General features: G+C 39.7%; 1 protein-coding gene across 1 annotated transcript; it reads left to right on the plus strand.

Moving 5' to 3' along the window:
* Window positions 1–8,264: 8,264 nt before the first annotated feature.
* On the plus strand, window positions 8,265–9,784 carry LOC126335389 (60S acidic ribosomal protein P1-like). Its single transcript, XM_049998614.1, has 4 exons — window positions 8,265–8,465; window positions 8,543–8,696; window positions 9,218–9,322; window positions 9,708–9,784. Exons 1-4 carry the CDS (start codon window positions 8,394–8,396, stop codon window positions 9,719–9,721), a joined length of 345 nt encoding a protein of 114 aa, XP_049854571.1. The 5' UTR covers window positions 8,265–8,393; the 3' UTR covers window positions 9,722–9,784.
* The last annotated feature ends 1,210 nt before the right edge of the window (window positions 9,785–10,994 follow it).

A 10,994-nucleotide genomic window follows, 5' to 3' on the forward strand; every position in this document is an offset into this window, starting at 1 on the left:
AATATTTTTATCCATTGTTAGACCTACTCATGCATTACCCCCATTTGGTTTTTGTGTTGATAATCCTGTACTGACCTTACCCAAAGTCCTGTATTTTCACTTCACCAACATCATTTCTTATCGTGAATAAACTGTTGTTTCTAGATGAGCTTACAACAGATATTCCTGCATATCAATCAACAATGTGGCTTTTAAAAGCTGCATACTGAATCTCACAACTGCTGAGCATGACTATTCCCCACAAAACAACAAAATTTGCGAATACGACTGCCATTGCTATTTTATATGTGCCTTTCTTCAATGGCTGCACCCACAGTCAACTTCTTACACTAACACTGCATGGATCTGCGTACCCATCAAGAGACAGCAGCATAATTCAACACATCTCGTGATACAAGGCAAATTTCCATCCCAGATAATTCGTGATTGAAAGGCATTGCCAAAGCCTAGAATAAGATCGGTATCATTAGGTTTAAGAACATTTTGCCACATTATTAAGTATTTATGTATGCAGATGAATACAGAGCTAATTTCTGTGTGATAATGCTAGTTATTCATCTGTACATGAAAGCAGAATAAGAGCATGTTGAGCCAGTGTCAGTTGCTGAAGCTATTGGGTGCGGATGGGGGAATCGCCAGTAGGTTAAATGGATTTTTGTTCTCTGACTGTCATGTAAACTGGCGTGATAGTGAATCAGTAGGGTGTTTCCACAGGCCTGTTGTGTGATGCGACATTCATATGCAAGTTTTCACTGGCTGTGCAAATATAGCTTTAAGCCCTGTTTCTGCAGGGAACAAACTCGTACACTTATTTATTGTCCATGGACAAACACAATGTTTCTTTTGGGTTGTGGGTATATGATACAATTCATGTCACAACTTTCTGCGATCACTTACAAAAACCCAATATCTTTCATTTACCTATGACCAATGTGCTGCAAATGAAGGCAGTCTGACCCTCAGAGGGAAACTTATTATCACTTATTAGCAAGATACTTCTTCAAAGCCACTTCAAGAAAACTTCGCTTCAAACTTTGTATATACTTCAGAAGTTTTTACCCCATGTAATAGAGGGTGTTGTTTTCACCTTTTGTGCTATGTCTTGCCAGACGATAATCACCGTCTCTTATAGCGTTGTAAGTATGGACGTCTTTGTTTAGACAGTTGTGCTACTTGTATCTCAAAATAATTTGTACAGTTTTAGAGATCCAAATTAATGGCAGTCTAAGTGATTTCTTACTCCTCATCGTCCCTTTGTTTCACTCATTACATCTAAGGTTGCTTAAAATCCTAATGATCTTTTTTTAATCTTTTTGAAGGACGAATACTCTATTTATATGCTTTGCTGCAGCATTTTCCCATACTTCAGTTCCCTGTCATCACCTTCATAGGTCACTAAATGTTTTCACATGTGTGGTCGGAATTTGTACTAGCAAAGTTTTCAAGATTGTGTCTACTGAAGTTATTCTCGTAATTGTAAACGTAGTTGTGTGTAGATTTCAGCTCAAAAACTTCTAGAAACGTTAATGAAGAGAATGGACCTCGCAAATGCTCAATAAGGAAACAGGTGTCTTATAAAAATCATTATGGGTGTCGAACATGCTAATAAACGAGTCTTCAGCAGGGAATGAAGCGATATTTGAAAACTATGTTTGAATGAGTAAAACAAATTTTGATTTAATTCTGATCTTGTTTCTTCCTGTATATAAAAGTTAGACATCTGTGTGCTTTCAGGTAACACTGAGGTATGTGCCTAGCAGAGTCGCTCATACTACCATATCGTACATTTCTTGCATTCCTCAAACCACAGTTTCAAAGATTTTACGAAATACTGGCTGCTTTTTACAGTACAGAACCCTATAGGTGCATTTGAAAGTAAGGCTCTTATCTGAACAGTTCTGTTTTGTTTTATTCTTTGTCAGAGTTCTGAGAAGTTAATATCTGCACTCAGGGCTAGAGCAAAAGCTTGTTATCGTTACACTGAAATCAAAATACCTTTAAAATATTGACATATCTGCAGATAATACATTGCACTACAGTAAATGATACTGAGTTTCTTCCATTCTACTTAGTGGTAAAAGGCTGCTGAAGGATGAAATGAAACTCCTATTACAAAGTTTAAGAAAATTTTACTAAGTATTTAGTTACACTATATGATCAAAAATATCCAGACACCTGGCTTAAAATAACTTACAAGTTTGTGGCGCCCCCTATCGCTAATGCTAAAATGCAGTATGGTGTTGGCCTACCCATAGCCTTGATGACAGCTTCCACTCTCGCAGGCATATGTTCAATTAGGTGCTGGAAGGTTTCTTGGGGAATGGCAGCCCATTCTTCACCGAGTGCTGCACTGAGGAGAGGTATCAATGTCGGTCGGTGAGGCCTGGTACGAAGTCGGTGTTCCAAATCATCTCAAAGGTGTTCTATAGGATTAAGGCCAGGACTCCGTGCAGACCAGTCCATTACAGGGGAGTTATTGTCGTGTAACCACTCCGCCACAGGCCGTTTATTATGAACAGGTGCTCGATCGTGTTGAAAGATTCAGTCACCATCCCCAAATTTCTCTTCAACAATGTGAAGCAAGAAGATGCTTAAAACATTAATGTAGGCCTGTGCTGTGATTGTGCAACGCAAAACAACATGAAAAACACCACCACAACAGAACACCACTGCCTCCGAATTTTACTGTTGGCACTACGCATAGTGGCAGATGACGTTCACATGGCATTCGCCATACCCACACCCTGCCATCGGATCTCCACATTTTGTACCGTGATTCATCACTCCATACAACGCTTCTCCACTGTTCAATAGTCCAATGTTTCTGCTCCTTACACCAAGCGAGGCGTCGTTCGGCACTTACCCTAGTGGTGTGTGGCTTATGAGTAGCTGCTCGATCATGAAATCCAAGTTTTCGCACCTCCCATCTAACTGTCATAGTACTTGCAGTGGATTCTGATGCAGTTAGGAATTTCTGTGTGATCGTCTGGAAAGATATCTACCTATTACATATTACTACTCTCTTCAACTGTTAGTGGGCTCCGCCATTTATCACAAGAGCTCGGCCTGTAAACTTTTGTGCTGTACGCGTCTCTTTACGTCTCCGCTTCACTATCACAACGGAAACAGTGGATCTAGGGGTGTTTAGGAGTGTGGAAATCTCGGGTGCAGACGTATGACACAAGTGACACCCAGTCACCTGACCACATTGCAAGTCAGTGAGTTCCGTGGAGTGCCCCATTCCGCTCTCTCATAATGTATCATGACTAATGAGGTCGCTGATATGGAGTACCTGAGTACCTGACAGTAGGAGGCAGCACAATGTACCTAATATGAAAAGCGTATGTTGGGGGGGGGGGGGGGGGGGTCTGTAAACTTTTGATCGCATAGTGTATATAGTTGAAGACAAAGCTATGTTTAGACTATATGTGCAAACAAATGATTCAAGACCTGTGTCGCATTAATGAATGCTGAATGAGTGCTAATGCATCTACTGGCACTTGCTGAAACCCTTGAGTGCCAGTAGACGATGTTGCACAAAGCAGTAAGTTGAATGACTTTTAAATTTTCTGTTATCGGCAGGGTGTTTTCACAGTCGGCTGGTTGGTGGATGTACGAGTGGGATGGTCCATATGAAAATTTTTTGTTGCCACTGGGAACCCGAGTTTACCCATGGTGGTTTAATTCTGTTGTTCAAACAGAGACTGTAAGTTAGTTGAAGAAATATAGAAGCCTGCTAGCTTGTTGCATTTCTGCAAGAACTTTAATCAACAGTCATGCCGCATGGGGTAGTCATGTGGTCTGAGGCGTCTTGCCATGGTCCATGCGGCTCCCCCAATTGAAGTTTCAAGTCCTCCCTCGGGCATGGGAGTGTGTGTCGTCCTTAGCGTAAGTTAGTTTAAGTCAGGTTAAATACTGTGTAAGCTTAGGAACTGATGACCTCAGCAGTCTGGTCCCATAAGACCTTACCACAAATTTCAAGATTTTTCCAACAGTCATGGAGTTTAACCACTATTAAAGCCGATTCCAATAAATGTCGATGATGATATTTGGTTTGTGGGCCTCTCAACTACTGGTCATCAGGGCCTGTACAAGTCCCAATTTTTACACAGACCAGACTAACCACTGTCACATATGATGACGATGATGAATTAATGAATATAACACACACACTGAGCCCTAGGCAGAGAAAATCCCCAACCTGGCTGGGAATCGAACCTGGGACCCTGTGATCCAGAGGCAGCAACGCTGGCCACTAGATCACGAGCTGCGGACTTCCAATTGACGGTAACAGAACGGCAGGCGACACCATCGTCAAATGGTGGTATCTTCACAACAGGCGGATCATCAACATGTCATTTCTCTTAACCCAACACTGAAAATGGTGTAATGAAATACCATATTTCATTATAGTGTCAGAATTAAGGAAGAGCTAATGCTAAAGATTATTAACAGCGAAAGTGAACTTCATAGTGGATGTTCTTGATAAAGTTTGTGTGGTAGACTGCTGAAAACTGAAACAACAAAGAAAGTGTCATTCAATTAATTCAAGAAATCGACATTTATTTGCTATCAGAAATATGTATATACAAATACATAAGACAGTATGTGTAAGGCAATAAGTTACATTTGTCCTATCAATTCTGTTTCTTCCTTTCCAAGTTTAAATAACGTGGAAACAACATTCCTTCATTTTTCTTCTTCAATAGAGCTGATTTATTCAGTGTTGAAGAAAGGTTACTTGATAAAATTTACTTATAAATTTATGTTATTATTCATGCACAGTGTAGGCTTCTTCTCTTTGCAGGTACTGTAAAACTTCTCTTTCGCTATCAGGTACCTGGCCTCCTTTTGTGGAAGAGCATTCAAGGCCAATTAACGCTGGTCATCGCGTCAAGTCACTTTCTGTCCCATCAAAACATTCTGCAATGTATTTAAATGGCGACATCCATCCCGTCACAGCAGAGCACCGCCACCACAGTTTCTCAGGAAGAAAGTTTTAACGGTTGATGTCATCTGTCCGTTACTGACCAAGTGACCCTCAAGGTCATTTCCTCCCTATATATGGCTGTTGTTGTGGTCTTCAGCCCTGAGACTGGTTTGATGCAGCTCTCCATGCTACTCTATCCTGTGCAAGCTTCTTCATCTCCCAGTACCTACTGCAACCTACATCCTCCTGAATCTGCTTAGTTTATTCATCTCTTGGTCTCCCTCTACGATTTTTACCCTCCACGCTGCCCTCCAGTACTAAATTGGTGACCCCTTTTTACCTCAGAACATGTCCTACCAACCGATCCCTCTTCTTCTGGTCAAGTTGTGCCACAAATCTCTCTTTTCCACAATCCTATTCAATACTTCCTCATTAGTTATGTGATCTACCCATCTAATCTTCAGCATTCTTCTGTAGCACCACATTTCGAAAGCTTCTATTCTCTTCTTGTCCAAACTATTTATCGTCCATGTTTCACTTCCATACATGGCTACACTCCATACAAATACTTTCAGAAATGGCTTCCAGACACTTAAATCTATACTCGATGTTAACAAATTTCTCTTCTTCAGAAACACTTTCCTTGCCATTGCCAGTCTACAATTTATATCCTCTCTACTTCGCCCATCATCAGTTATTTTGATCCCCAAATAGCAAAACTCCTTTACTACTTTAAGTATCTCATTTCCTAATCTAATTCCCTCAGCATCACCCGACTTAATTAGACCACATTCCATTATCCTCGTTTTGCTTTTGTTGATGTTCGTCTTATATCCTCGTTTCAAGACACTACCCATTCTGTTAAACTGCTCTTCCAAGTCCTTTGCTGTCTATGACAGAATTACAATGTCATCGGCGAACCTCAACATTTTTATTTCTTCTCCATGAATTTTAATACCTACTCCGAATTTTTCTTTTGTTTCCTTCACTGCTTGCTCAATATACAGATTGAATAACATCGGGGAGAGACTACAACCCTGTCTCACTCCCTTCCCAACCACTGCTTCCCTTTCATGTCCCTCGACTCTTATAACTGCCATCTGGTTTCTGTACAAATTGTAAATAGCCTATCTCTCCCTGTATTTTACCCCTGCCACCTTCAGAATTTGAAAGAGAGTATTCCAGTCAACATTGTCAAAAGCTTTCTCTAAGTCTACAAATGCTAGAAATGTAGGTTTGCCCATCCTTAATCTAGGTTCTAAGATAAGTCGTAGGGTCAGTATTGCCTCACGTGTTCCAACATTTGTACGGAATCCAAACTGATCTTCCCCGAGGTCGGCTTCTACTAGTTTTTCCATTCGTCTGTACATAATTCGAGTTTGTATTTTGCAGCTGTGACTTATTAAACTAATAGTTCGGTAATTTTCACATCTGTCAACACCTGCTTTCTTTGGGATTGGAATTATTATATTCTTCTTGAAGTCTGAGGGTATTTCGCCTGTTTCATACATCTTGGACACCAGATGGTAGAGTTTTGTCAGGACTGGCTCTCCCAAGGCCGTCAGTAGTTGCAATTGAATGTTGTCTACTCCGGTGACCTTGTTTCGACTCAGGTCTTTCTGTGCTCTGTCAAACTCTTCACGCAGTATCATATCTCCTATTTCATCTTCATCTACATCCTCTTCCATCTCCATAATATTGTCCTAAAGTACATCGCCCTTGTATAGATCCTCTATATACTCCTTCCACCTTTCTACTTTACCTTCTTTGCTTAGAACTGGGTTTCCATCTGAGCTCTTGATGTTCATACCAGTGGTGCTCTTATCTCCAAAGGTCTCTTTAATTTTCCTGTAGGCAGTATCTATCTTACCCCTAGTGAGGTAAGCCTCTACATCCTTACATTTGTCCTCTAGCCATCCCGGCTTAGCCATTTTGCACTTCCTGTCGATCTCATTTTTGAGACGTTTGTATTCCTTTTTGCCTGCTTCATTTACTGTGTTTTTATATTTTCTCCTTTCATCAATTAAATTCAATATTTCTTCTGTTACCCAAGGGTGTCTACTAGCCCTCATCGTTTTACCTACTTGATCCTCTGCAACCTTCACTACTCCATTGCTCAAAGCTACCCATTCTTCTTCTACTGTATTTCTTTCCCCCATTTCTGTCAATTGTTCCCTTATGCTCTCCCTGAAACTCTGTACAAACTCTGGTTCTTTCAGTTTATCCAGGTCCCATCTCCTTAAATTCCCACCTTTTTTGCAGTTTCTTCAGTTTTAATTTACAGGTCATAACCAATAGATTGTGGTCAGAGTCCACATCTGCCCCTGGGAATGTCTTACAATTTAAAACCTAGTTCCTAAATCTCTGTCTTACCATTATATAATCTATCTGAAACCTGTCAGTATCTCCAGGCTTCTTCCATGTATACAGCCTTCTTTTATGATTCTTGAACCAATTGTTAGCTATGATTAAGTTAGGCTCTGTGCAAAATTCTACGAGGCGGCTTCCTTTTTCATTTCTTAGCCCCAATCCATATTCACCTACTACGTTTCCTTCTCTCCCTTTTCCTACTACCGAATTCCAGTCACCCATATATGGTTATGCGCAGATATCGCTGCCTCTTTTTATCGTGATTTTCTTGGGTAATATGAACTGTTTGTTGCTCGTTATTTGATATAAATTGTTTAGTTTCATTATTTCTTTTTTTAAATTTATAGTATATAAAGAAAGATTAACTGGAGCATTGAGGTAGCAGTCTAAATTGTATGATACAAGTGTACTAAATTACTCGCCCTCTACTACATTTATAAAGTGGATTCTTATAGGTATCGGTGTCTTATTTCATATTGTGCAACGAAATGGATTGCAATGTGGGTGCAACTTGCGAAAAAAGTATTGTGGATAGAAGCAGATTGATTAGTAGGTGGTCTTTATTTTAAAGTTGTCAGCCATTTGTAGTGTTTCATAAAGAAATGAATTGAAATCTTCAGACACTGAAAAATGTTTTTTTTTTAACATATGTAGCGTGACGTGACGGGACGGGACGACCAGTGTGGATGGCACCATTCGAAATTCTTTACAGAATGTTTTGACGGGACGCGACGTTACGGAAAGCGGGAATTAGCCTCTAGCAGACGCGCCACCGTCCCCTCATCGTCAAAGTTTTCTTTCCAGTAAACGTTGGCTCCCGTTTCCGTTCTGTCGACGTCATTTGAAAAGCATTGTAGATTATTTGACATCCCGTGCCTTCAAGTGTGAATCGACTTTTTGTGTTGTTTGTTTGACCATCGATCAAATGAAGTACTTGCATTTTGTCTACAGCGGAAATTGAACCTCTTTGATGTGAAAAGGTGGGAATTGTGACGAACGGGCTTCCTCTTGCACATGTGCTTGTTCTCGTAAGGAGCTAAGGCCTGTTTGGCGACTTGCACTTGAAATTAGGTAGCAAAGGAGATAGTCCATCATGTCTAACAAGTCTGAATTAGCCTGCATCTACTCTGCCTTGATCCTCGTTGACGATGAGGTCGCAGTAACTGTAAGTAATTTCTAACTGCGTAACGTTGTTTGATTCTCAGTGACATTGGTTATAATATAAATTTTTTTTTTTTTAAGGGCGAGAAAATCCAGACTATTCTGAAGGCAGCAGCAGTGGATGTTGATCCGTACTGGCCAGGATTGTTTGCAAAGGCACTGGAAGGAATTAATGTGAAAGATTTAATCACAAACGTGGGTGCTGGCGTTGGAGCTGGTCCCGCTGTTGGAGCAGGTGAGTGTTGCTTATTGGTAGTTACTTTTCTTTATTTGTAATAGTACTATTTGTTTGTAACTTTACATTACCAAAGTCCACGACTTGGCGCGAATTACGCTAATTGTTGGTATATGCAATTGAGTACTTACAGTAAGCCGTTAGGGCCTCACTAGTAGCATTTCTTCCCATTAGCTCAATTTTGCATTCTCCAGGGGGAAATGCATTTGTGCCGAAGATACGAACGTTATATTAAGTCTGGGTTTGGCATTAACAATTACACCCTCGACGAGATATATAAGCTAATTAGAAGTGGGCTGTGTGTTTGTTGCATTTGCATTATTATGCCCAACATAGTTACTGGATTTTTCATCAAAGAGGAAATTTAGGGCAATGCTAGCTTGTTCAGTGAAGTTTCCAGAGTTGCTGGAATATTTGCGTAGTGTGCTTTCCAGCAGTAGTCAAAACTTTATTTCTAAGTTTTTTATGGCGGTTTTGAAACGGTATTAAGACAATTTACTATGAAACTTTGGTATTTACAGCCCCAGCTGCTGCCGGTGCTGCTCCAGAGGCTGCGCCAGCTGAAAAGAAGGAAGAAGCCAAAAAGAAAGAAGAATCGGAGGAATCTGATGACGACATGGGTTTTGGTGAGTTTCTTCATAAATTGAATGACCCTGTACAGCTTTATAGGTTATGATAATCGGAATAACGTATTGTTGGTTCGGTATTATGTACTTACAAAGAATGTTTAATGACCCCAAGCTTCTGCAGCTATCTCACAAAAGTTCATGGTGATTGTCATTGAAAGAGGTTACTTTCAGTTTTAGTGGCAAAGGACGAGCAAGTATAAATGTAGTGAAAATGTATATTTAATTTGTGGTTAAATCTGGAAATACACATTTAGATTTGAGATGATTAAGTGTATTAGCTTCTGATGCAAGTGAAGATAAAAATTCTATGATGCATTTGCAGTGCAATTACTAAATTTCAGTGGCAGATTTCGAAATCCTAATTCTGAATCTTTTGTTTCAGGTCTCTTCGATTAAATTTATTCCACATGGAGTTGTACAGTTTTATTGTACATTAATTGAATAAAGTTTTCTAATCAATTCCGTAGTATTTTTCACTGAAGTTTCCCTGAAATATGTTCTTGAGATGTGAACTGTAGCACAGACAAACAAAGAGGTGGTATTTAAATGAGTTTTGTAGTATCCTGATCCTGTTAAAGGAGGATATTATTTTGAGTACTTTGAGATTGTGGAGAAAAGTGGATATGGTTTTTGAAGGAATGGTTCTATTACAGTGCTTGCTAGTCACTTATGCATTTACCTGGATAACTATCAATGGAACACATTGAGAGTGAAAATTGGAGTGTGAAGTAGTGTGGTGTTGGTGTCGGTGAATTTTTTAGTGCATAATTATGGTTTCAATGATTTGATATAATTGGTATTGTTTAAATGAAGGCTGTGTGGCTACATAGTAAATTTGATGTGTTCAGTTTAATGGAAGTGTAGTTCCCTGCTTCTGGGTTTTGCATATAAAATTTTAAGTTTAGTGAATTTGCATTAAATGAAATGTGCATACTTTCATAAATGAATACAAATTTGCCCTTTTTTGTATTTTTGAGAACTATATTCAGTTAGTTCACAAAGCCTGTCAGGAATAGAAGTGGTCAGAGAGCAGATGTAGTTTTTAGCAGCACATGCCAACATTTAAATTTAATCCCAGTAAGAATAACGGTTCTGTTTGTTCGGTGTGCTGCCAAGTAGCAATACAGTTCATATATGGTAGTAGTCTGTTGTGGACAGGTTAATTTAGTGATATATTTGCAATTTAGTTGTATAGTTGGCCTAAGATGTCATCCTACCATATTGAAGTTTGATCACAAATTCCTCATCTTTGCCAGCCTCTTCATTTCTAAGTAGTACTTGCAACGAAAATCCTAAATTTGGTGGAAGTATTCTAATCTCTGCCCTCCAGTTTTTGCTCTCCACACTTTTTCCTAGTACTGTGGGAGTTACTCCCGATGTATGAACAGATGTCCTGTCCCTTGTCTGTTTTCCTAATATTCCTTGCCTCTGATCCTGTGCGGAACCTCATTCCCTACCTTATCTGTCCACCTGATTTTCAACATATATTTGTAGCACCACATCTCAAATGCTTACATTCTTTTGTTTCTTTTCCCACAGTCCATGTGTCAATATAGTTATCATAAATGGTGGTAGATTTTAGGCTTGTTGTTCACAGCAATCTTGCCATCCTCAGACAGCCAATGAGTGTTCGGTAGTGTCTTGAGTTCTCTGCTCTGAATGCCATAGC

This window comes from Schistocerca gregaria, chromosome 2 (assembly GCF_023897955.1).
Source record: "Schistocerca gregaria isolate iqSchGreg1 chromosome 2, iqSchGreg1.2, whole genome shotgun sequence".
Classification (NCBI taxonomy): domain Eukaryota; kingdom Metazoa; phylum Arthropoda; class Insecta; order Orthoptera; family Acrididae; genus Schistocerca; species Schistocerca gregaria.

Bases quoted from the DNA above. Each gene is read 5' to 3' on its own strand.
- LOC126335389 (XM_049998614.1), top strand. From the start codon at position 8,394: ATGTCTAACAAGTCTGAATTAGCCTGCATCTACTCTGCCTTGATCCTC. The intron at 8,466-8,542 runs GTAAGTAATTTC...TTTTTTTTTAAG, and splicing joins ACGATGAGGTCGCAGTAACT to GGCGAGAAAATCCAGACTAT. The intron at 8,697-9,217 runs GTGAGTGTTGCT...TGGTATTTACAG, and splicing joins TGGTCCCGCTGTTGGAGCAG to CCCCAGCTGCTGCCGGTGCT.